General features: G+C 54.0%; 10 protein-coding genes across 10 annotated transcripts; 6 read left to right on the top strand and 4 right to left on the bottom strand.

Moving 5' to 3' along the window:
* Position 1: 1 nt before the first annotated feature.
* Positions 2–1,759, top strand: QC762_705060 (uncharacterized protein; the record flags this gene model as incomplete). Its single annotated transcript, XM_062893362.1, has 1 exon — positions 2–1,759. One exon carries the CDS (start codon positions 2–4, stop codon positions 1,757–1,759), a length of 1,758 nt encoding a protein of 585 aa, XP_062739157.1.
* Positions 1,760–4,145: 2,386 nt separating this feature from the next.
* Positions 4,146–7,782, top strand: CAT3 (catalase). Its single transcript, XM_062893023.1, has 2 exons — positions 4,146–5,656; positions 5,725–7,782. Exons 1-2 carry the CDS (start codon positions 5,342–5,344, stop codon positions 7,609–7,611), a joined length of 2,202 nt encoding a protein of 733 aa, XP_062739156.1. The 5' UTR covers positions 4,146–5,341; the 3' UTR covers positions 7,612–7,782.
* A 1,207-nt stretch (positions 7,783–8,989) lies between these two features.
* QC762_701620 (uncharacterized protein) lies at positions 8,990–11,186 on the top strand (the record flags this gene model as incomplete). Its single annotated transcript, XM_062893024.1, has 2 exons — positions 8,990–9,911; positions 9,974–11,186. The coding sequence occupies exons 1-2, from the start codon at positions 9,721–9,723 to the stop codon at positions 11,184–11,186; spliced, it is 1,404 nt and encodes a 467-aa protein (XP_062739155.1). The 5' UTR covers positions 8,990–9,720.
* Positions 11,187–11,284: 98 nt separating this feature from the next.
* Positions 11,285–12,487, bottom strand: ECM15 (UPF0045 protein M15). The gene is made up of 2 exons (XM_062893025.1): positions 11,599–12,487; positions 11,285–11,542 (listed from the first exon to the last, which is right to left on the bottom strand). Exons 1-2 carry the CDS (start codon positions 11,955–11,957, stop codon positions 11,470–11,472), a joined length of 432 nt encoding a protein of 143 aa, XP_062739154.1. The 5' UTR covers positions 11,958–12,487; the 3' UTR covers positions 11,285–11,469.
* Positions 12,361–13,069, top strand: ARL3 (ADP-ribosylation factor protein 3; the record flags this gene model as incomplete). Its single annotated transcript, XM_062893026.1, has 2 exons — positions 12,361–12,409; positions 12,468–13,069. 2 exons carry the CDS (start codon positions 12,361–12,363, stop codon positions 13,067–13,069), a joined length of 651 nt encoding a protein of 216 aa, XP_062739153.1.
* Positions 13,070–13,109: 40 nt separating this feature from the next.
* Positions 13,110–14,860, bottom strand: QC762_701650 (uncharacterized protein). Its single transcript, XM_062893027.1, has 2 exons — positions 14,445–14,860; positions 13,110–14,384 (listed from the first exon to the last, which is right to left on the bottom strand). The coding sequence occupies exons 1-2, from the start codon at positions 14,808–14,810 to the stop codon at positions 13,710–13,712; spliced, it is 1,041 nt and encodes a 346-aa protein (XP_062739152.1). The 5' UTR covers positions 14,811–14,860; the 3' UTR covers positions 13,110–13,709.
* Positions 14,797–15,892, top strand: CWC15 (complexed with cef1p). The gene is made up of 2 exons (XM_062893028.1): positions 14,797–14,951; positions 15,004–15,892. Exons 1-2 carry the CDS (start codon positions 14,919–14,921, stop codon positions 15,721–15,723), a joined length of 753 nt encoding a protein of 250 aa, XP_062739151.1. The 5' UTR covers positions 14,797–14,918; the 3' UTR covers positions 15,724–15,892.
* Positions 15,791–16,740, bottom strand: QC762_701670 (uncharacterized protein; the record flags this gene model as incomplete). Its single annotated transcript, XM_062893029.1, has 3 exons — positions 15,791–16,222; positions 16,283–16,446; positions 16,515–16,740. The coding sequence occupies 3 exons, from the start codon at positions 16,738–16,740 to the stop codon at positions 15,902–15,904; spliced, it is 711 nt and encodes a 236-aa protein (XP_062739150.1). The 3' UTR covers positions 15,791–15,901.
* A 326-nt stretch (positions 16,741–17,066) lies between these two features.
* UTP10 (snoRNA-binding rRNA-processing protein utp10) lies at positions 17,067–22,811 on the bottom strand (the record flags this gene model as incomplete). Its single annotated transcript, XM_062893030.1, has 2 exons — positions 22,061–22,811; positions 17,067–21,999 (listed from the first exon to the last, which is right to left on the bottom strand). Exons 1-2 carry the CDS (start codon positions 22,432–22,434, stop codon positions 17,067–17,069), a joined length of 5,307 nt encoding a protein of 1,768 aa, XP_062739149.1. The 5' UTR covers positions 22,435–22,811.
* A 99-nt stretch (positions 22,812–22,910) lies between these two features.
* QC762_701700 (uncharacterized protein) lies at positions 22,911–24,962 on the top strand (the record flags this gene model as incomplete). The annotated part of the gene is made up of 1 exon (XM_062893031.1): positions 22,911–24,962. One exon carries the CDS (start codon positions 22,911–22,913, stop codon positions 24,960–24,962), a length of 2,052 nt encoding a protein of 683 aa, XP_062739148.1.
* Between the last annotated feature and the right edge of the window lies 1 nt (position 24,963).

Here is a 24,963-nt window from a genome sequence, read left to right as displayed (position 1 = left end):
AATGTCACGCACCACCACACTTCGAAAATATGGCAAATCCGAGAGGAAGACGAAAGCTGAGCAGTTGTTTGAGGCACTACCAACAAGCCCGCCCACGACGAGAAAGGCCAAGGTGGAAGTCGAATCACATGAGGTCACTCGGATCACAAAACAGCTGGTATCGGTGACACTCGACGAGAAAGTGGTAATTCAAGACAAGGAGGAGATCCCTTCAACAACACCAACCCCACCGTCATCACCACCACCACCACCACCTCCCGAACAGCAGCCATCAACACCCAAGCAACCACAATCTCCTCCCCCAAGACGAAGAATAGCACCAACCCCCGTACCAAAAGACGAACCAGTCCCAGGCCGTCTACCACAAAAACCATCACAACCCTACTCAGAAGAAGAAGACTCAACCTTCCACTCCGACACCTCCTCCACCTCATCAACCCTCCGCACCCTCACCTGGTCCGAAATCTGCCCCCCCTCCAACACCATCGAGAAAATCGCCGAGGCCTCTTACGCAGAAGTCTACCGCATAACCAACACCCTCGGCACCTCCATCATCAAAGTCATCCGCCTCGACTCCCCCATCAAACCCCAAACCAAAGCCCAGTCCCGCTCGGGTTTGGTAGACGAAGAACCCCACACCGACGAGGACATGCTCGGCGAGCTCCAGATATCCGAATGGCTAGCCGACATCCCCGGGTTTGTAATCTACAAAGAACGCTACATCGCCCAGGGCAAAGCCCCCAGATCACTCCTCGAAACCCACCAAGCCTTTTATCGTCGGGAGAAGAGAAAAGATCCCGACCGGCTGCAGTGGTACCCCTCCCCAAGCAGGTACCTCGACGAAACCAGATTCCTCGTCGTCGAGCTAGGTGATGCGGGCACGGCGCTGGAGGATTTCGAGATTACGACTTCAGAACAGCTATGGGATATTTTTCTTCACACTGCGATTGCGCTTGCCAGGGCAGAAGATTTGATTGAGTTTGAGCATAGGGATCTTCACGAGGGGAATTTATGTGTCAGGCAGGCCCGTCCCCCTCTGTCGCCAGGGTCAGGGTATAGATTCAACAACTCTGGCTTGGAGGTCACGATACTGGATTACGGCCTCTCGCGGGCTTCGGATCCGGACCGTCCAGGGGGGAAAGTGTTTATGGATTTGGAAAAGGACTTGAGCATTTTCACGAGCGAGCACGCGCCGCAGTGTGAGGTTTATAGGGGGATGAGGAGTTTTTTGCTGAGGGGGGATAGGGGTATTTTGGGGCCCAAGTATCATACTACGGCTTATGAGTTGCCGGCGGGAGCGGTGAAGAGGAGGAAGGGGAGTAAGAGGAGGGTTGATTGGGGGGGGTATTATCCTTATACTAATGTGCTGTGGTTAGATTATATCTATGGGTGGATGGTGGAGAATTTTAGGGGGGAGGCAAAAGTGCTGAGAGGGTGGGAGGAGGAGACGAGGGAGTTGAGGGTTCATCTTGATCCTGGGCAACCGAGGGAGGTGATGAGCTTTGGGGGGGCGGGGGAGGTGGTGAGGTTTGCTGTGGAGGCGGGGTGGATTGGGGAGGGGCAGCTGATGGATGGGGGGGGGAGTTATTTGAGTGGTGCTGGGGCGGGTGATGGTGGTGAGGACAAGAAGGAAGAGAGTGAGAGTGAGGAGAGTGAAAGGGGGAGCAGGGGTGAGGAGGAGGAGGAGGAGGAGGAGGAGGAGGAGCAGGAGAGGCAGTCAAAGAGGTCGGTGAGGCCTTGTAGACGACGACAAGCTTGAAGGAGTCATCAATGTTTTGGCGCCGGCTCACATTTCCCAACTGGGAATCTATATTGGACACACCTGGACGCGACAGTGGCGAGGAGAATAGGGGCTTGTTGTTGCGATATCGGAAGCATTGCTGCGTTTACATTCATGTTTGAGACCATCAAGAAACGATATACCCACATTTTTGTACATATATATATATATTTATATATATAGATATAGCGAGACAGCATAGCGTACACACTGGACATGACAAAGAGGACAGGGTAGGAAGGTGTTACTTTTTACAAACACAGACGATGTCCATCACGGTTCAGCTAGAGTTACCTCTGGCGCGAAGATATGGCAGTTGTGGGATGTCATCAACCAAAAGACGGCTGCCATTGGCCCGGATAGCAGCCGGTCGATAGGGTGTTGTTGAGAGGCACCGGCTGGGTGGGCATCCCAGTTTTATGTCACTTGCATGACAGGGAAGAGCCGAGAGGTGGCATGCTGCAGGCGCATTGTTTGTGATTTGTGATTGCAAGGTTAAAAATATAAGTTGAGGTGGAATAACCATGGCCATGAGAGAAAAAATTCGGAAGGCTCGGGTTGAACAGAGATTGGCAAGGGCTGGTGTTGGTGAGATGTTGCTGAGTGAGGATGTTCCTCTCACAAATTCTGGGCATCAGCTCACTGCTGTGACGTTGTTCTTGCTCCGAGGTTATTTCCGCTGACTAACACCGGGGTTAGGGTTCTGTACCGGCATTGATTCGCGCTCTGCCGTGGCCAAGCCGGCGACTTGGCAGAATCAGGCTTAGCTCAACGTTGGTAGCCGCCCGGGGTCGAATCATCTCTTTCAACTTCACCTCTTTTTCTGTGTCCTTTTCCAGCTCTCTACATCGGCCTTCTTTCCCTCATCATGCTACTGTCCGATACCTCCGACCTCTCTCCTCTCGAGGGCCCAGCCTTCGCAATTATTATGCTCGACATCTGCCAAGCCGCATGGAAGGAAGCACAAGAAAAACTGCTACATCGACCTCCCTGTTCTGATATCGGCCGAAGTGCAAAATCCCCTCCCTCACTCCGCGCAAGGTGACGACAATGTGTAGAACAAACAATTCTTGCGCGGACTTGACTTGGCAGTCACAGTAAAACGTGCTGATGATTTTCCATCAATGGCCAACCACGCTTCCCCAGCTAGTCGGGTCTTGGACATATGCGGTCAAGTATTGTGCTACTTTCGGGAGGTTAACCACGGAATATTCCATGTTGTGTACAGCGCCAGGACAATCAACCGTTGGAGGAACTCTTCCGGTTAGGAATCTTACGTTAATTTTTGCTATGTGTCAGCAGGGTGAGCATTCTTTGCATCCCGTGATGATGATACCCTCAGTTTGGAATCATCTGCAGCCGACCCAACGATCTCCTGTGTGGCTTGCAAATCCAGCCGTCCAAGTCGTCGTCGATCTCACTTTGCTAGGGTCTAACTGAGACTGCGGCACGTGTGTGGGTGATCCCTACCTTGTTGAGCACACCATTGAAGTTCTATCACCGCCCATCACGATGTACCTGCATCTGCCGCAGATGCCTCGCCTTTTTTTGTTGCTCTCGAACCATGAGGAAAGATAAAATCTTGGAATGATGAAGCTCCATATCAAGTTCCACTGCGTCATGCGTTGCTCTCCCCAGCTGTGGGCAGATTCTGGATCCCCGATGCTCGGAAACCGAACGGCAGACAAAGCAACCGCTTTCAGGGATCATCATCGCGGGTTCCGCTTCCTTGCTTGTTCTTGAGCTTGCGAATCGGGCTCCACACCTCTCCGGCTTTTCGAAGTGACGACCACTCTCGGCCGCTCGATATGCAATGCAACCGCGGATTCTCTGTTGCAACGAATATTATCTGCCATATTGAGGGGGGGGGGGGCACAGTGTATGTACCGAGACAGACCGCGCAGGATGCCAGCAGCACGGGACTTCAGAGTGTCATTCCTTCATGTGTGTGATAGATTCCGAATACGACTAGGTGACTTGGTTTTTGATTCCAAAAGCTGTCAACGGGTTCGCATGTTTCGACATGCGAGCGTGCGATACCTACCCCGCACATCCATCCATCTTAACGGCTGGCATGGCCTTGACCGCATGCTATCGACATCGGACGAGAGCCGCTCAGCCAAGAAGCAGGTCCCCGGGCTGCTTAGCCTGTTTTTTTGCCCCGATCATTCTACGGGGGCTAGCACCCAAAAGCTTTTCGAGTGCCGGCTGGGGGGGGGGGCGCGGGGGCAAGTCGATGCTGACGTATGTTGAGGAGCCCAAGTCTCTTGATACAAGTCCCAGTTGGTTCACCGTCTTTTTTACTTCCGTCTCCGTAGCAGGTCCTGCTTGCTCATCTCGTTGTTTTATATCTACCTTTTTCTTACTTGATGTTGTTGTTGGTCTCACATCATGCTGAGAATGGTTCTGCAAGGCAGCATAGGTAGGTAGGTAGGTGCTGTGTGATGATCCGGTGTGGACCCTTGATGCGGCTCCTTCGGTGTGTGTGAACTTTGGTTGTATGTACCTCCAACAACAACCAGCCTTGTGGAAATCAGATGAGCCCGCAATGCGCCACATCCACACAGTGAGGGTACAAGCATGAGCTTTTCTCGGCGAGATACACTACACCCCGGCTAAGGACGGAGTCCAGGTCCGGACGATTGGGGCCGTGTGTGTTGCTGAACAACAACTCTCTGTTGTCCACCCCGGTATGTGCTTCCCGCCTTTTTTCTGAGAGGGTACTTGCACTTCTTTGTTGTTGTGCGCGCGCACGCACGGGTGACACACACATTGTCTGTGGTTCCCGCGCGGGCGGAAAAGTCTCGCTTTTTTCGAGGATCCAATGAAAGGGGTGGTGTCATTCTTTTTCTATTTCGGCCTCTGGACTAGTCCCCGCTGTCTGGGGGTCCCCGGGCCGATAGAGGTGACGAGGACCTGGCACTTACACAAGAATATCGGTTCCCCGGTCACAAAATGGACGTTGGTATTTTGTGATCGAGCTTGCAACCTTGGATTCGAAGGGACCGGACCATTGATGGGCCCACGGATCTTGTGATCATGTGGCTCTCTACCCGGCAACCATGGGTCATGGATGGGGGGTGGGTGGTGGCTAGCTGCCCGTTCGACTCGCCGAACCTCCCTCTCCGGGAAAGGCCATAGCTTCACACACACACACACACACCTCTTCCTCGTCCCTGTCACTCATGGTTGCAGTCTTGCGGAAGGGGGACACGGAGGATTTGGGGTACGTGATATTGTTGGGTGGTGGAGGCAAAAAAAAAACATGTTGATCAGCACACAGTGCCCTTTGCCGGGGGGCGTGGGGCAGGCAGGACCAGGACCTCAACGGCCAGTCCGTCGACATATAAGTAACGCCTCCCCCGTCATCATCATGAGCTTCTTTGGTTTTTGGGAGAACCATCCCTTCTCAGTCAAGACACACACAGAATCAGCCGACGCCGGGGGCAACTTTATTCTGTCGTATCACACTCTCCCCCCCTTACCCCCCCCTTTTTTTTTTTCTGTTGTTTCTCTCTCAGACAAGTCCGAGACATACATATAGGACATTACATACATACGATGCACGGCGGCAGCAGCAGTATGAAAAGGCTGCTGACGTGGGCCACCCTCGTGGGGTCCATGTCGGCGGTGACAAAAGCGGCATGCCCTTTTGCTGATCCCAACTACCACCTCGCCAAGAGGGACGAGGGCGCGAGCCAGCAGACGGAGAATATCCTCGAGGAGTACGAGGTTGACGACAGCAATGCTTACATGTCGTCCGACGTTGGTGGGCCGATGGAGGACCAGAACAGCCTCAAGGCTGGGTACAGGGGGTCTACCCTGATGGAGGACTGGATCTTTAGGCAAAAGATTCAGCATTTTGATCATGAACGGGTGAGTTTGTTTGACTTTGGTCATGTGTCTAGGTAGGGGAACATGTAATGTACTGACACTGAAATCAGATCCCCGAAAGAGCTGTTCACGCTCGTGGTGCCGGTGCTCACGGTACCTTCACAAGCTATGCCGACTGGAGCAACATCACGGCTGCTTCCTTCCTCGGTGGAGCTGGAAAGAAGACTCCCGTCTTCGTCCGGTTCTCGACCGTTGCTGGTTCCCGCGGCAGTGCTGATACCGCTCGCGATGTCCACGGGTTCGCTACCCGCTTCTACACTGACGAAGGGAACTTTGACATTGTCGGCAACAACATCCCCGTCTTTTTTATCCAAGACGCCATCCGCTTCCCCGACTTGATCCACTCTGTCAAGCCCAGCCCGGACAATGAGGTCCCCCAGGCGGCCACCGCTCACGATTCGGCGTGGGACTTCTTCAGCCAGCAGCCCAGCACTATGCACACTCTCTTCTGGGCCATGTCCGGCAACGGCATCCCTCGCAGTTATCGTCACATGGACGGCTTCGGCGTGCACACCTTCCGTTTCGTCACGGACGACGGCAACTCCAAGCTCATCAAGTGGCACTTCAAGACCAAGCAAGGCAAGGCTTCTCTGGTCTGGGAAGAGGCCCAGGTTCTCGCTGGCAAGAACGCCGACTTCCACCGTCAGGATCTCTGGGACGCGATCGAGTCAGGCAACGGTCCAGAGTGGGAGCTGTCCGTCCAGATCGTTGACGAAGAAAAGGCCCTCGCCTTTGGGTTTGACCTCCTCGACCCCACCAAGATCATCCCCGAGGAGCTCGCTCCGTTGGTTCCCCTCGGTATCATGAAGCTGGACCGGAACCCGACCAATTACTTTGCCGAGACGGAGCAGGTCATGTACCAGCCTGGTCACATTGTCCGTGGTGTCGACTTTACCGAGGACCCGCTTCTCCAAGGCCGTTTGTTTTCGTACCTTGACACGCAGCTCAACCGGAACCAGGGCGGGCCCAACTTTGAGCAGATCCCCATCAACAGACCCGTCTCGCCTGTTCACAACAACAACCGGGACGGGGCGGGACAGATGTTTATTCATAAGAATGTTTACCCTTATACCCCTAACACTCTCAACGGGGGGTACCCCCTCCAAGCCAACCAGACGCACGGGAAGGGGTTCTTTACGGCGCCGAACAGGATCGTGGATGGGAAGCTGGTCAGGGCGCTGTCGCCGACGTTTGATGATCATTGGTCGCAGCCGAGGTTGTTTTACAACTCGTTGACGAGGGTTGAGCAGCAGTTTTTGATCAACGCTATCCGGTTTGAGGCATCTCACCTCAAGAACGAGCAGGTGAAGAAGAACGTGTTGGAGCAGATCAACCGTGTGTCAAACGATGTGGCGAAGCGGGTTGCGGTGGCTCTTGGACTTGAGGCGCCGGCTCCGGACCCGGCATTCTACCATAACAATGTCACGGCTGGGCTTTCCATCTTTAACGGAACTCTCCCCACGATTGCGACTTTGAGGGTTGGCGTCCTTGCCTCGTCTTTCAATGATGGGTCGCTTGCTCAGGCGCGGGAGTTGAAGGAGCAGCTCAGCAAGGAGGGGGTTGTGGTCACTGTTGTTGGCGAGGTTCTCAAGGAGGGGGTGGATCAAACTTACTCTGCTGCCGATGCCACTGGGTACGACGCGGTTGTTGTGACGGATGGGGCGGAGGGGTTATTGACTGGAGGAAAGAACTCTCCGTTGTTCCCTGCCGGACGGCCGGGGCAGATCTTGGTGGATAGTTATCGTTGGGGGAAGCCGGTCGCAGCTGTGGGGGAGAATGCGGGACAGGCGTTGGAGCAGACGGTTGGGGTGAGCAGGGGGCAGGGTGAGGGTGTTGTTGTTGGGGAGGGGGTTGAGCAGGTTGTGAAGGGGGTTGAGGAGGGGTTGAGGGTGTTTAGATACTTGGGGAGGTTCGCTGTTGATGAGGGGGCAGAGTAGAAGGAAGAGGAAAAGGGAATGGGTTCATGATTGTAATGATGTTGGATTATTATTTTTTTTGTTTTGTTTTTTTGGGAAAAAGGATGGGTTGGGGTAATATTCGATTCGCGGTGTACATATTTTTATGAGACTTTTATTCTTTACTCGTGCTTGTTTACTTTTTATTGTCTGTGTGTGAGTTACCTTTGCTTGGTCTCAAGTGTGCGAGTCGAATGTGGGCAGGTCTTTTTGATCCGCAACAGAGAAAGAGGAAGGAGCAAGCCAACCACGGTATATATATTAGTTCCCTTTTCTCTCATTCCAATAAGCAGCTTGAACAGCTTGACCAGGGCGCCACTTGTGGTCAGGACAAATGGCCAAGGTGTAAGAGCTGCTGTTAAACTCCCCCCCCACCCGCCGGGGGCTTGCAATTGATAGCCCCCGAGTTCGATTCCGGAGTAAAGCCCCTCGAGGGGTTGTCGTAGCTGGCCACCCTACAAAGGTTGGCCTGTGAGCTTTTGCTCTTTTTTTTTTTTTTTTGTCTTGTCGAGGGGCCTTGTGTTTTCGACTTTTCTTTTGGTTCAGTTGGGTGGGGTGATGGAGAGGATGGCCTGTGGTTGTTTTGTTCTTGTGATGTGGTTGGACTGGGAGGTTGACGGGTGGACGTCCTACTTCAGAGGACGCATACCCGGTAAACACAGAAAGTTCCGAGCATGTTACTTCGTAGTAGGTTGAACACGAGAAATTAGAGTAAAGGTAGGACCAGATGTTGATATTGTTACCTTGTAGTCAGGTTTGACAAACGCAAGAGGGGTGAGATGTCAAACCACAGTGATAGCCAGAGTTCATCTGATGTCAGCCAACCCCCCAAAAAAGAGGCTTCAAGAGACCGAGAAGTCAGATATAAAAACGATGCACGACATAGTTGCATCGCAGGTGATGATTGTCACGTGGGCGGTCGCAGATGGGGTCGCCTTCATGGCTGGATTTGGTAAGGTTGAAATGGTGAGATGACTGTTGGTAGATAAGAGAGATAGATATCTGGCTTAATATGTGAAGTCGGGTGGCCTTGGGGAGAGATCAAACATGAGATGAGGGTTTGGTGCCTTTTGTGGACGGGTTTGCCGTTATAAAGACATGTATCGTCAACGGTCGAGATACCAAAAATAGAATGGCTTGGGGTTGAGGAGCTGGAGCCAGTCATTTTTCGCTCTATTTTAGCACCATCCAAACAGCCGGGCACCTGAGCAGATAACGTGGAAGGGATGTTCCTAGCAAGCAACACCACGAGGCAGGAAAATGTCAGCCGATCTACGATGATAAGACAACAGGTAGTTTATATCTACACTGCCCTCACAAACGCGATTCCCACCTCCCACATTTCGAACCTCCACTGGCGTGTGCTTCCAAGATCTGGGGGAGAGTCTTGGCATGTTCTACGGCGGTCGGTGATTGGCCAACGGTTCGGTTTCATATCTTATCGGCAGCTGGGCTCTCCACGCCAAGACGACCCTTGCGCCGTTAGCCTTATCTTGTGGGTGTATTGACGACACCTGCGCATCTGACGTGTGACCCTGACCACTCACCGTCATCATCACCCTCCGACATTCATCCTACCATTCTACCATTCTGCCTGCCCACGCCCTTCGTTCTGTGTCGCGCGCGCATGACGATCTACATCTAGTTCCTATTGTTTTCTTGATTTTTTTTGTTTTCGTGTGCGGGGAAAGAGTTAGGTAAAGCCATGACGAGCAGACACTAAGGGTTGTATCTACCGTTGAACACTCAACGGCCTTTGTTGCGCGCGCGCGCGCCAACCCCCAACCCTGCGAGAGAAGACTTCCATCAACCTCCCTATTCTGGACTAAACCAACCTCGTCGGGCAGTACGACAGTGGGGTGACCTTTTCAGCCCAGTCGCAACTTGTTTCCGGGAACTTGGTATCTGTGGGGGGGGAGTCACAGAGGGGTCAAGGCAAGGCAGAACCACCAGGGCGATTTGCGATAAAACTCCCCGAGAGGACGACTTATTTTCCTATTGCCTCTCCCTTGACTTGAAGGTGTCTGAGACTCGGGCGATTCAGTCGGAAGTGGTACGGTACAACGACAGAACCCAAGACACACACGGAACATGGATCGCCTCAAGAATGTGTTTGCGCCTGTAAAGGCCGACCCAGACGAGTACTCGCCGTTGACGGATTCCGACGATGATGACTCCCGCTCGGGAACGCTAGAGGGGGAGGTGTATGAGGAGCAGTCGCCGTTTTCGTGGATCGAGTACTCCATATTTGCCTTTATTGGCGTGGCGATGCTGTGGGCGTGGTATGCTTCCCCTGTTGACCGTTGAGACAATGACGTTCGTGATCTGATGCTGTGCGATGCAGGAACATGTTTCTTGCTGCGGCGCCGTACTTTCAAAGCCGATTCGTATCCGACCCATGGATGCAGGATACCTCCCAGTCGGCCATCCTTGCCGTTTCAACGACTACGAATCTGGTCACCATGTTGGTCTTGACCAACATGCAGTCGTCGGCGAGCTATCCATTTCGAATCAACACGGCCTTGTTCCTCAATGTGGCAGTCTTTACTCTCCTCACCATCTCGACAAGCCACTTCCTCGATGCCTCGACCGGCGCATACTTTGCTTTTCTCCTCGTGATGGTAGGCATCACCGCCTTGGCGTCCGGGCTCATGCAGAACGGCGCCTTTGCCTTTGCCGCTAGTTTCGGCAGGACAGAGTACACACAGGCAATCATGGCTGGGCAGGGTGTAGCTGGTATCCTGCCTCCATTGACCCAGATGCTATCCTACCTGGCCTTCTCCCCTGCCGAGCCCGCTCTCGACCCAGCAAGGAGAACAGCCGAGGACGACGGCCCCCAAGAAAGCAGCACCGCGGCGTTCATCTACTTCCTCACCGCGGTGATCATCTCTGGCATCACCCTCTTGGCGTTCCTGCCTCTGGTAAACAGACACAACCGCATTGTTGAGCGCCGGCTGGCAGAACAGCAGGACCTCTCCCAGTCTGTCACTTCCATCGAGGAAGCCGAAAGGGCAAACAGACGCTACGTCAGCATGTCAACGCTGTTTAGGAAACTGCGCTGGGTGTCTGTCAGCGTGTCTATGTGTTTTGCCGTGGCCATGTTTTTCCCCGTGTTTACGGCAAAGATCCTGTCTGTCCACAACGCTGATTCGGACGGGAAGCTCTACGCTCCCGGGGCGTTTATTCCCCTGGGGTTTTTTTTCTGGAACTTGGGTGATTTGACGGGGAGGGTGGCGACCATGTTTCCCTTTTCGCTCCGTCACAGACCAAAGGCGCTGTTTGCGATTGCGATGGGGAGGTGGCTGTTTTTGCCGCTGTATTTCTTGTGTAATATTGGGGGACGGGGAGCGGTGGTGAAGAGTGATTTGTTTTATTTGGTGGCGGTGCAGTTTCCTTTTGGGCTGACGAGTGGGTGGTTGGGGAGTAGTGCGATGATGGCGGCGGGGGAGTGGGTGGGTGAGTGGGAGAGGGAGGCGGCGGGGGGGTTTATGGGCATGTGTTTGGTTGCTGGGTTGACGGTGGGGAGTTTGTTGAGTTTTACTGCTGCGGGGGTTTAGGGGGGCATTTGGGGAGGATGATGGATGATGGCGTTTGGGTTGGGATTTACTGCTGTTATTCTTTGGATTATCATACAGATCATTAGCATGCATGGCTTAGAGACACATAACCCTTTTTGTTGTATGGGAAGATTAGAGGAGGTTTATCATGATGGTCGACATTTAATGCATACAAGAGAGCCACTTTACTCCATAATCGTTGGCTTGCTAGTGTTTGAGGTCGTTTCTTCATTTCAACAACAATACAGTTCTCTTCACCATCACATCCCACACTTGTGGTCCGTTACTCCTTCCCAGCAGCGAGAATATCCTCCACTCGTTTGACCTTTTCCTCTGCAGTCTGCTTCTTATCCGTTCTATTCTCGCATTAGCACCACCTTCACTTTTATGACCTGTGAGTAATCAGACGTACCTCGTCCCAACCCTCAAACTAGTCTGGACGCGCACGATGCCGCTCTGGTGAACAAGGGAGTGGGCCTGGCCGATGACTCTAAAGACGTCGTCCCAAGAGCCCTCGAGGGTGGTGCCGGCGGAGTGCATTGTGTGTTTTATGCCCGAGTCCCTGATCAGGGACTGGACCGAGGCGACTTCTTTTGCGACCGAGGGCGTGGGGGTGCCGATGGGGATGAGGCAGAAGTCTGCGTAGCAGGAGGAGGGGGTGGGGAGGTTGTTGGACATTTTGGGGGTTGTTGTGCTGAGGAGTCTGGGTCTTGTCAGGAAGAATGGGGATGGTCTCAGGCGCAGGGCTGTTGTGGTGATGCGGTGGTTCATTTTCTAGTTTGGGGTGTTTGGAGGGATAGTTCGGTTGACGAAAGTGAAGGTGAGGGTGAGATTTGGGGGAGGAGTGTGTGGTGATGTAAGTGATATCGATTGGGACCGGGAAAGGTGGAGTTGGGGAAGCGATATTAAGGGTTAGGTAAGGGTTAGGTAAGGGGGATCTAATGCCAAGAACCCCAGACCGTTGAAGGGGAAAACGCTAAGAGATGCTTTCCCGTACAACCCTGACCCTTGGGGGGCGTTCTCCAACTTTTCCCCAGACTTGTGTCAACCCCTCCACATGAACTGTTGACAGCCACGAACCCCAGACCCTTGCGTGCAGCATACGCGACACGACATAACTGACAAAACTAAAACAAGAGTCGACGTCAAAAACACAGGAAACGAAAGAGGCAAAATGTACCACCTAGCCAAAGGCCTCTACCGCCTCGCAACCTCAAAGGAGGGTTCGTGCACTCCAGATTCCCACCTCGCATCACCTTGTTAGCTAACCCTTACCCAAAGAATACTCCCTCCTCCTCCTCGGCCTCGACAACGCAGGCAAGACCACCTTTCACGAGCAAGTAAAATCCATCTTCCACCCCGACGGCGCCGCCTCCGCCCCGGCCCCCAACCTCAAAACCGTCCCCACCGTCGGCCAAAACGTCTCCACCATTATTCTCCCAGACATGTACCTCAAGATCTGGGACGTCGGCGGTCAGCACTCTTTGCGCAAGCTCTGGCAGTCCTACTACGCCTCCTGCCACGCGATTATTTTTATCATCGATTCGACTGATATCGGGGATGGGAATCTGGAGCATGACTCTACCGGCAGATTAGAAGAGTGCAGGCTTGTGTTGGAGGATGTCCTGAATCACAGCGAGACGGAGGGGGTGCCGTTGCTGGTGTTGGCGAATAAGCAAGATCGGGAGGATTGTGTCGAGGTGGTGAGGATTAAGGAGGGGTTGGTCAAGAAGGTTTTTGAGGGGGAGAAGAGTGGGAGTATCAGGGATAGTAGGGTTTTGCCGGTGAGCGCGCTGACGGGGACTGGGGTGAAGGAGGCGGTGGATTGGGTTAGGAGTAGGGTTAGGTGGAATAGGGAGGGGAGGCCGCCTGTTATGAGGTGAGGAAGGGGGGGGTGGGGATGGAGGGGATGGAATGATGAGCAAAGATAAGAACAATTGGAACGGTAGATGGGAGTCCCGGTCAAGAGCTGGACGGGAACAAACCGAGCCCAGTCAATACCCGCCGCGACGATGACTATTGGGGGAGCCAAAGCTCAGCAACGATACCTCCCACGTCACAAAGGGGAGCGCGAATTTCGCATTGGATATCAGCTAGCCTTGTGTTTGAGGGAGATGACCGCTGGGGCAGACAAGGTCAAACATGAAGGTCACGATGGCGCAGTGGTCCGAAAGATTCCCATGTTCGCAAGCACACATGAGGCTCTCGGCCAAAGGCCATGGGGTTTGGTCGTGGTTCTGGATAACCACAGAAGCCGAAAGCAACAACCTTCTTAATGATTAATGGAGCAAAGGCTCAGCAGAAGCCAATCAAGAACATCATATCAGAGCGTGTTGCTCGAAACTCTCTTCCTGGCTAAGCCCAGCCTCGGCATCTGTGTGATCATGATCGGCTGCAAGACCGTGGGTATCTCTGATTTCACAAGGTATCTAACACATCTATCCATTTTCCCTTTTTCCCTCTCCCACTCACATATCCGGTACTCTATCATTCTCGGCCGATAACTCGGCCAATAACCCACCCTTATCCCTCCTCCTCGCATCCTCGGCCAACCACCTGTCCAGTTTTGACGACATGTCCTTTGCCTTTACCAACGCAACGTTTGTGCATTGCAGCAAACTGACCGCCTCCACCGGCACCCCTCCCAGCTTTGCAATCTGGCAAATCTCGCCATGCTTGTTCAGACTGATGGTGCAGCTCCCCGACCTGACCTGCTCCTCCATCCACGTCGCATCCAAAACGGCGACATCCCCCTCCTCCCCAAAGAAGCTCCACGTGACGCAAAACGGCGAGTGCAGCCAGCTGAGGGGCACCGGCTCCCTCTCGGCAGGGGTGTAGACGGTCAAGACGCCGCCCTCCATGCTGGTGTCCGGCTTGCGGAAGTGGCGGAGGGCGGCGACGACGGCGAAGCAGGCGGCGTCGATGAGGTTGCCGTCGTGGGAGAGGACGTGGACGTCCACGCGGATGGACCAGCACTTTTGGCCGGCGACGAGGCAGAGGGACTCGGTGTCGAGGGCGCCGGAGCGGCGGACCGTCTTTTCGAGGAGGCGGGATATGAGGACTTCTGTCTCGGTCGGGCGGTTGACTTCGAAGGCGGGGGAGGTCATGGGGGAGAGCTCGGTTGCGATGTTGAAGATGCCGTCGAGGGGGCGGTCGGCGTAGGGGACTGTTAGTTCGGCTGAGGCTTTGGCGAGGACTCTGGCACGGGGGTTAGCATAGGGGGAGTGGTGGTTGTGTTAGGTGGGGAGGGGGGAATACCTCGTCTTGCCTAGTGTGACGTCTGCGACGCCATGTTGGTCGCCAAAGGTGAGCTCCAAGGGCCGGTATTGTTCGAGCTCTCGGCCGTCGAGGCGGACGCTGTCGTGGAGGGCTTGCAGGACGAACTGCTTCTCGTTGAGGGATGGTTCTGCTTCTCTGGGCATTTTGGCCTTCTATGGAAATGTGTATTTCAGAAATTAATTCGAGGTCATCAAGGTTGTGAATTGGGGATGTTGTGTCGCAAGTCGAGGGGCAGCTTTCTGCCAGCCATCTCCGCCAATTTTTTGGTGGATTCTGCCAGGCAGCGCCAAGCCGGGCGGTCAAGGCGCGTTCCTGGGGTGCAACTTGCCTGCCCGTCATCATCATCAGCTTTCACGGCTCTCCATCTTCGATCAATCAATCCTCCAACTCTCCCCATTACTCGTCCATCAGTCGTCGCATCACCCCCATCACATTCTCCAACCAGTCGCCAAAATGACAACAGCCCATCGCCCTACCTTTGACCCGGTACGTTTTCTCAGCCACCCTCACCAAGCACCCTGCTAACTATTTTTCCAAGGCCCGCGGCAAAGAAGCCCTCCGCGGCCCCGCCTACCACCAACGCCTCCTTCCAGCCTACACCCAGCTCAAATTCCGCCAACCCGGCCAAGGAGGCGACGCCGATCACCAGTCCCGCGACCTCCGCGCCGAACTTGAAGCCGCAGAGGCGGCTCACTACGCCAAGCTCAGGGGCGCTCCCATCCCCGGCCAGTCGACTGGCAGTCAGTCAGAACAACAAGCCCTCCCCAGTAATTCCTCCTCATCCAAGCGACCACTATCGATAGAACAAGAAGACCCCGAATCCAAACGCCGCCGCATACTAGAAGAAACCCGCTCCATAGACGCCGACGACAGCGACGCATCAAGCGAAGAAGACGACGAGGAAGATGACGACGACGACAGCGATTCAGACTCGGATTCTGATGATGAGGAAGCCGAGTTGCAGAGGGAATTAGAGAGAGTGAGGAGGGAGAGGGCCGAGAAACGGGAACGGGAAGAGAAGGAGAGGTTGGCTGCGGAGGAGGCGGAGAGGGAGAAGGATATTGCGCTGGGGAACCCGCTTCTCAATAACAACAACAGCGGGAGGGCGGATTTTAATATCAAGAGGCGGTGGGATGACGATGTGGTGTTCAAGAACCAGGCGAGGGGCACGGAGGAGAAGGGGAAGAAGAAGGAGTTTATTAATGATTTGTTGAGGTCGGATTTTCATAAGAGGTTTATGAGTAAGTATGTTCGTTAGGGGGGGAGAGGAAAAAGAGATATACCCGGGTGATACAGCACGGTGGTTAAGAGGTAGAGGATGATTGGTCAGCTTGGCAAGCGCAATTGATTAGACGGGACTGTTGTTGGGGTTTGATTTTGCAAGTTTTGGCCCAGGCGATGGATTAAATAGATATCACGATTGGCTCCCATACGTTTTACAGGCCCTTCTTGGCAATATCATCTTCCTGAACAGCTCTGAAAGCCCGCTTGATCTCCTTTACGCTCCCCCACAGCAACAAAACAGGCACGACCGCCCAAGGCGCGTTCATGCCGGCATAGTACCCCCAGTAGTAAACCCACTCCGGCCTGCTGTACTGCAGGCCTCGGTACTTTTCGATGTAGTGACACGTCCCATAGTAGAGGGCAACGCCGTACAAATGGCCGATGCAGACCACCACCTGGGTGATGTGGCGGAGGGCGTGTTGGTTTGTGGTGATGAGGTAGATTGTGAGAAGGGATAGGGGGCCCCAGATTAACTATTGCACAATCGGTTGAGGATGATGGGAGAAGGAAGAGGTGGGGGGGGGGCAACGTACGACGGTGAGGGTCTCGATCCAAACCATGAATGGATCAGCGGTTAGATACCGGGAGTCGCTCAGGCCGTATTCTTTCCAGAGCTGCGCGAAGAGGTACTGGGAGCTGGGTATGGTTTTGTGGTTGAGGACGAAGTAACCTTCGAAAAAGAGGTGGAGGAAGCCGCCTGGGTTGAGGTTAGCTGGGTTGGGAGGGGAAGGCGGGGGGGGGGGGTGGGGTGGTGGTGGTACATACAAACTGCGAACCAGGCTATCACGGCTAGATCGGACTGCTGAAGCTTGGGGTTGGCATATCTTGAGAGGGTGAGACATATCAAAACGAAGAGGGATATGAGACCCGCAAAGGAGAGGAGGATTGTGAGCAAGGGGGTTGTGTTGGCTGTGTAAAAGGGGACGGTGGCGTCGGGGGGGTAGTAAGGGTGGCTGATCCCGTCGAGCGGGGAGTAGGGTGTGCTGCTCATTTTGGTTGCATCTCGCCCATCAACTCTAGATCAGAATAAAAAGGAAGGCGAAATAAGAGATGGAATCTCTTTGTTTACATTGATGCGGATGTGGGAGGTGTGGTGGACCCTGATGGACAAGCTGGGTTAGGTGGGTGAGTGCATTTCAGGGGTAGCAAATAGTGCAGGGGTGGCACGGGCACATATTTGATAATGAAACTTCTATACAAACAGTCACAACACATTTAACCAAAGATACAACACTCAAAAAATCTATTACCAACACCCAGCGGCGCTTTCCATCTATTCACAAAACACTCCACACTCTCAACCCCCATTTCACCCCCCTACTGCAACATCGAATCCAAACTCTCCCCCAACTTCTCCTCAATCCCCACAATCCACCTCGCATTCTCCCTCTCAACCCCCTCATCCTCATCATCCTGCAGCTCGCTAATCCTTGGCAGCATCTCCGCCAACCCCCTCAACCACTCCTCCTCCAACCTCTCTGTCAAGCCCTGCTGGCACCTAATCACCGCCAACCTCACCGCCACCACCGGCGACTCGAGGTGCTTCAGCAAGCTCGTATTTAACTCCTTCCTATGCTCCTGCGAGTCCACCGCAGCAGCCAGCTCCACCACCGCAGGGATCAACTCTTCCATAGCATCAAAGTTGGCGGCATGCAAGAATTGCTCCACCAACACCGGAGCGACAGCATTGTAATGCGAAGGCGCCTGCCAGAAGCCGTCCTGGTCGTGCTTGAAGCATGTTGTCAAAGTGCGAACCACACGCTGCCACAGGAGCTTTTCATTCTCCCTGGCAAAGTTGGTGCCAGACAAGATGCTGCTCGCGCTGTCGACGATATACGAAGCGTAGTTTGTGATGATGGACTTGAGTGCCTCAAAAAAGGCGTCGAGGAAGGTGTACAAGCTCACCAACCTCAATGTCCGACCGCTGGCATCACTCTTGGGGAGACCAGACCAGCCCCATTCGACTAGCTTGCTAAAGACGGGGCGGAAAACGGCGTCGTGAAGCTTGTAGATCATCTTGAGGGCGGTCTGGATGATGAGGCTGTCGATCTGCCCAAGCTGCTCCACGCTGAGCTCGGTCTTGATCTCGCCGGTAGCCACCACTCTCCTGAGATCAAGCGTCTTGGTAAAGATTTCAAAGAGGATGTTGATGTTCTTGGTCACGGCCGGGCGAGCATGCTTGTCAAGGGCCAGGCCGAGAATGTCGAGGAATTCAGTGATGGCGGCGAAACCAGACTTGGCGGCGGTGGCCCAGTTGTTGTTGAGAGCAGTATAGAGGACCTTGGGGTCGACCAGCTTGGCCAAAAGCTGCAGGCAGTGAGAGCGGTTACGAGCAGACTCGGCGTCAAGATCGGCAACGGCCGAGGCGTTGGAGCAAGCCAGGAGCCTATCCAGGGAAGCACCCGAGATCATGTAGGGGATGTGCTGAGCCAACGCAGCCACAAAGGCATACGAAGCGTTGTGCAGCTCAGTGTTGGGCTTGTCACCCGACAAGCTCTCCTCCAAGTATCCTAGCGTCTTGGGAATAGCAACCGGAAGGACAGGCACAATGCCATCTTGAAGAACATCAACGAGCGACGCCAAGCACAACAGCGCCATAAGCCGAAGAGCCTGAGACGACTGGCCAAGGCAGTGGTCCCCTGCTATGGTCTGAGCAGCCGCAGCCACAGCATCCAGGTCCTTTTTGCCGTACTTCTCGGAAATCTTGTCGACACACGTCACAGCAGTGTGCTTGTAGTTCATGTCGTCCGACTCCCGGATGACAGCGGTCAACTGGGGCAAGAAAGCCAACAGGGCCTCGCGGGACTTGGGATCGCCCGTACTTTCCTTGTCGACGCGAAGCTCCAGGGCCTGCAACACCTTGCGGCGCAGGCCGATATCCGGTCTCTCCAACAACGAATCCACGCTCTTGATGAACTCGGCAATGGACAGCAGGCTAAGCAGCTTGGCCAAGGCATCACCGCAGCGGCTGTAGAGGGCCTTCTTGGCCTTGAGATTGCTGGCCATGGAGAGAATACCCTCCAGGAGTTTGGCATACGAGTCCCGAATCTTGACGGATTCCATGTCGTCTCTTTCGGCCAAGGCCGTGATTTCCTGCTTGAGGCGGCTGTTGGAAAGAAGGTGGGGGAGGAGGGTAAGCTGCTTCAACGCGGTCTTGTCCGCGTCGGAGTCGTTGCCAATCAGGCTGTTGGAGAGCGCGGGCTTGGGCTTGAAGATGTCACTGACCAGATCCAAGAACTTGATCAAAGAGTGAAGCTGAATCTCGACGGAGAAGCAGCTCATAATGTACGACGTGAAGGAGAACATCTCATCCGTAGCTCCGTACCTGTCAACGAACATGGCAAGGACAGCAAACAAAAAGTCATCCGGGCCAAGGTTCTCAACGAGCGAAATAAAAATCTCTCGCTTGCGAGTGGGAGGGATATGTTCGTAGGCCGTTACAAAGCTGGCCAAAAGGTCCTTGGTGCTGGCAACCAAATTCCGCCCCTTGTTGCGGAAAGTGGCAATCAGCGGAGGAATAACCTGCTGAACAGTCTTCTTGACAACAGACTGGGAGTAGTTGTCAGCCTGTCTGAGCACCGAGCTACCCATGAAGGTGAAGATCGGCATAACGCTCTGCAACACAACATCGGGAGCTGTGCGGGCCAGGCTGGCGACAACCAAGAGAGCCTCGTTTGTGACCTGGGTGCTCGAAGAATTTTGCACGCAGGCAGCCAGGATATCACCATAGCCAACAGAAGCATCGATTGTCAGGTCCTTGTTGGTGTCATAGGCAGGAATCATGGCGCCGATGCTGCTGAGAACAAGAGTTTGCATGTATCCAAGCTCGGAGCCCACCAGCTTGCGAAGATGATGGATGTCCGACAGAGTCGTGAACAGACTGGGGAGCAGCTCAGGGTGGTTCTCAGGCTTGGAACCCTGGACGAGTTCAAGCACAAAGTTCATCTTCTTGACAGTCTTCTGAACCTCTAGGCTGATCGTGTTGGAGCTCACAGGCTGGGCTGCTGTGCTGGTACGTCTTCGCTTGTTTGCGGGAACCTCGGTCGCCATCCTTGTGTCTTCGTACTGGAGAGAGTCAACAAAGGCCAGGAGAATATCCGTGGTCAAGTCAACATTTCTCAAGAAACCAGCGGCCTCTACCGCAGCAGTATCCTGGCCAGAGCTCTGAGAAAGTTCAAGCATGACGTTGGCAGTCAACAACTTGGCCTGGGACTTCATGGTCGGCCACATCTTTGTGGTGCGCTCGAAGATGGCAACGACAAGAGTTGGTCTTGTCTGAGGATCCTTGATAAGCTGGAAAAGCAAATCCAGGCCGTCGTGCTGGCTTGGAACAACAGTTCCAACGGCTGCCAGATCCAGTGCCTTCTCGTCCAATGACTCCAAAGCAGCACGCTCGGCGGCCTCGGTGCTGGTAAGGGAAGCCCATGAACGAAGCATAGCAAGCAATAGCTCGGTTCTATATGTGCCGGAGATGCTCTTGATCTTGTTGATGCCCTCCAGCAAACGGAGCTTGGCGGTGAGCAATGGCGTTTCTGTGATGTGTGCGCAGAAAAACTTGAAAATCGCCAGTCTCGTCTTCTTGTCTCCCAGTTTAGAGTTCTCCAAAGCGCTAGAGATGATGATGCCAATCTGGTCCTCATGGGTGACGGCTTCTTCCAAAGATGGAACAAGAACGGAATCAAGTAGGCACTTGAAAGCGGCAGAGTCCATAGAGACGCCACTCGCACCATAGAGGTCCTTCGCGCCCCAAACATCCTCGGAAGCCTTGAAAGTGGCTTTGAGAACAGCGATCAGATCTGCCGCAGCACGACGAACCTTCTTCGAGGGATCAGCCAAGGCAACAGCGGCGTAAAGAGCAATGGCCTGCAGATCAGTTTTGGTGGATTCGCTCTCCTTGATGCGGTTTTTGACCCTTTCCAAAGCGACCACCTTGGCCAATGCTGGGTGCGGGCCACACCAAACCCGCATGTAGAAGCTGAAGTAAAAAGCATCGTTGAGAGCCTGATCACGGCTGAGAACAGGGGCAGCATCAAATCTTTCAAGGTCGACTTGCTCGATCGCAGCAGACAAGAATACCGCGCAGAGGTCGTTAAACACGCCGGATTCCTGAGACAAGCAAGAGGTCTTGGACGGCTGAAGCTTTTCAACTTGCTGAAGCGTGGCATCCAGACTCGGTCTTTCTTCAATTGCCATGGCCTCCACGCCCTCCATCATATCATCTGATCCCTCAGCGATGGTCAACTTCGGGCGGATAGCTGCCCCAAGCTTGAGCTCAAGCTCCTCAATGTTGAAATCGACCTCCTCTATGGCCGCTCGGATAGCATCGCCATTCTTATCCTTGAGCTGCGAAAGGCTCACGAGAGTGGAAGCCAGCTCCTTGCGAATAGTACCCTGTGGGTCAAGCTCATCGTTGAGCTTGTGGGCTGCCAGAAGCAATGACTTGTAGACGACCTTCACTTGCATCTGGTCAAGGAAGCCGCCCAAAATGATGGCCTTGACTCCTTGAAGAGCCCGGAAGTTGCCCTTCTTCGACAATCTATCCACGAAAGCCAACGCAGTCCCATTGGCCAACTTGCGCACACATTGCGTCTGGTTGACCATCTTGAACTTGCCCACAAGATCGTCGATTTTGAGAAGGGCCTTGGCAACGCGCGAAGTCACGGGCTTTGCAGCGCGGGCGTAGGCAAGGCAAGCCAATGTGAGAAGACCCTGATCAACAGTCTTGCTTTGCCACCCAGCCACAAGTTGGTCCATGAAAGCGGCGAGGGCAGCATCGTTGAGACGGCCCTTTCTGGCCAAGACAAGAACGGGCATGTAACTCGCCATTTGGAGTTCCGGACTTTGTCTCATCATCATGCCTCTGCTCAACGCTGGAGTAACCTGCTGAAGAAGCTTCTGGGTGTTCTCAAGCTGGATAGCCTTGTTTCCAGACCGCCCCTTGTCGATCATGGCGTTTACAGACTGCGTCATGACGCTGAACCATAACATTGTTGCGGCATGATAGTCGTGCTTTTTGTCGCCCAAATCGAGGGTATACTCTGATATCGCGGTCAACAATTCGCGGTGGTTTGTCGCTTGCGTAACGATGACCTCGATCGGTGGGTTCGTCAAGGACCGGATATAGGGGTCCAAGAACCGGTACTCGTGGGGAAGGTTGCTAGGGAGAATCGAGAGCAATGTAACAAAGACTGGGATGGTGTGGAATGGAAGGAAACAGGTGATGAGCGTCCGGGTGTTGAACTCGTGGATCCTAGGCTCAACTGTCAGCTCCCGATCATACATAACATGGAGGCAGAGAAGAGAAAATTCACCTAAATCTTCGAATCAGCCACTCGATGGCTTTGATAGCGGGCATGAGCTGGAGACGGGCGGCCGCAAGCTGAAGAAATGATTCCACACGCCTGTCAAGCGTAGCGTTTTCGTCGGCCGTCATCTGGGTCCGGTCGGCCTGCTGACTTTCCTCGCTGAAAATATGGGCCGCGAAGGGTCTGAATCGACTGTCGATCGAACATAGCTCGTCGAAGCCTTCGCGGGCTACTCTGTAGATGTCGGCATAGGTCTGGCTAGCGGCGGCCTGGGGTTCGAAAATCAAGGACTTTGAATGCGCGGCTTTGGCGAGCTTTCCGTCAAGGATGACGCGGGAGTTGGCCTGAACAGCCTTTAGCTGCTCCAGGAGGGAAGACATTATATCTAAGAGCGCCTATAACTGCCAATAGTAGGCGTGTTGTTGCAACTTGAAGACGTTCAACTGCAAATTGAAGGCGTCTGGTTTTTCGTCCTAGGCCTGTTGCTGCGATTGCGACGCCTGTTGCTGCGAATTTAAGGCGTGCCTTAAGCAAGGAGACGGGGGTCGTGATCGGATTGAAGGCCTGTTGCCTACCACGATTTTCTATCAGTGGTTGCGACAGCGATCGCCTTGTTGATTACGGCGTTGCTTCTGTTCATGGACTTTCGCAACAATCGAGAGTTGAACTCTAGAAATTTTGGAAAGTGGATCCGATAAGATAGCTTCAGCCAATGATATGTGGCCGATAAGGCTAGCTCTGGTGGGATGCAGCTGCCGTCCATCAGGGTCCAGAAAAAAATTCCAGGCTTGGAGGAACACAGCACTGCCATACATATTCAACAAAAGCACACCAACTTCCAGTCTAGATTTGCGCGATGGCCGAAACATTGAGCATACGCCCCTCCAAGAGGAGAAGAGTTTCCCCTACTGGGGAGACAGCCGACGGATCGAACGGAAACGACAGCAAAATCCAGAAGCAGTTCTTCAAGACCGCCGCCAACTGGAATCTCGAACAAAGTTACGAAGAACGATCCCGGAAAGGCAAGAAGAAGGATGCAAGAAAGGCAGCCGCCGAGGCTGGGAGGCTGCCTTCCCGGACTGCCGCAGGAACTTGGACTGTGAAGGAGGACGATGCCGCTTCTGTGGCCAGCGACAGCGAATGGCTCGAGGGCGAGGACAACGAAGATGCGGAACCCGAAGAAGCAGAGGAGGCTGCCCCCGAGGAGCCCCAGATCCCGGTGAAGGAGCAGATTCGACGCGCACAGGAAGAACTCGCCAAGGTCGCGACACAGTTGAACGAAGACCCCGAAGAATACCCCGGTGCATTCAAGGCGATGTCCAGGATTGGCGATTCCCAGATTATGGCCATCAAGAAGATCTGCATGGTTACGCAGATGACGGTGTACAAAGATGTCATCCCAGGCTACCGGATAAGACCTTCTACCGAGGAGGCTGGTGAGAAGCTATCGAAGGAGGTCAGGCGGCTGCGAACATACGAGCAGGCGTTGGTGACGGGTTATCAGGGGTATATCAAAAAGCTTGCCTATTTCGCTGCTTCGCCATCAACCGAAACGAGCACTCGCGGCCAGCCTATTTCCACCATCGCGATCAACTGCGCCTGCACTCTAGTCAACTCGGTACCACATTTCAACTTTCGGGGCGATCTGCTGAGGATATTGGTCAAGAAGCTGAGCACTCGCAAGGTTGATGCTGGTTTTGTCAAGTGTAGAGAGACTCTCGAGACTCTTTTCAAGGAGGACGAGGAGGGAAACGCATCCATGGAAGCTGTGTCTCTGCTCAGCAAGATGATGAGGGCCAAGGAATATCGCGTTGACGAGAGTGTACTCAACACATTCCTTCACCTTCGTCTTCTGGGCGAGTTTGCAGGCAAGGCCTCGCAAGATAGGGCCGATCGGCCCACTGATGGGTATAACGGGAAGAAGCTCAAGCAGAAGAAGCAGTTCCGGACGAAGAAGGACCGCAAGCTTATGAAGGAGCAAAAGGAAGCCGAAAAGGTCATGGCTCACGCAGATGCCGCGGTCAGCCATGAAGAAAGAGAGAAGATGCAATCGGAGACCCTGAAAATGGTTTTCGCGACCTATTTCAGAGTTCTGAAAGAGCGGGTGCCACACCTTATGGGAGCTGTTCTGGAAGGGTTGGCCCAATATGCTCACCTTATCAACCAGGATTTCTTTGGCGATCTTCTTGAAGCTCTGAAACAGCTCATTCGTTACAGCGAGATGCCCGAGGAAGAAAACGAGGATGAACAGATGGCGGAGGACGGCGACGAGGAAGAAGTCATCCGCGACACCAGCAGAGAATCCCTGCTGTGCACCATCACAGCATTTGCGCTCCTCGAGGGCCAGGATGCCCACAACGCTCGCACCGACCTGCACCTCGACCTTTCCTACTTTATCACACATCTTTACCGTGGTCTTCTCCCCCTATCGGTGAATCCTGATCTGGAGCTGGGTGCCAAGTCCCTCCATCTCTCTGACCCGAACGACGAGTCAGGAGGTAATCGCAAGGACACCAGGATCAACGTGCAGACGACCACAGTCCTACTCATGCGCTGCCTGAGCGGTGTGCTTCTTCCGCCCTGGAACATCAGGTCCGTACCGCCTCTCCGTCTGGCCGCCTTCACCAAGCAGCTCATGACGGTGGCTTTGCAGCTGCCGGAGAAGTCGTGTCAGGCGATGCTTGGGCTTTTGGCTGAGGTGGTGCACACACATAACAGGAAGGTCAACGCGCTCTGGAATACTGAAGAGAGGAAAATGGACGGCACATTTAAGCCTCTGGCTGAGACGGTCGAAGGTAGCAATCCATTTGCCACGACGATCTGGGAAGGGGAGCTCTTGAAGAAGCACTATTGCCCCAAGGTTAGGGAGCAGCTGAAGACTATGGAGAAGGAGCTCAAGAGTCTTTGAT

This window comes from Podospora pseudocomata, chromosome 7, assembly GCF_035222375.1.
Source record: "Podospora pseudocomata strain CBS 415.72m chromosome 7, whole genome shotgun sequence".
NCBI lineage: Eukaryota > Fungi > Ascomycota > Sordariomycetes > Sordariales > Podosporaceae > Podospora > Podospora pseudocomata.
Note: the sequence above shows the minus strand (reverse complement) of the source record. Positions and strands in the feature narration are given on the sequence as shown.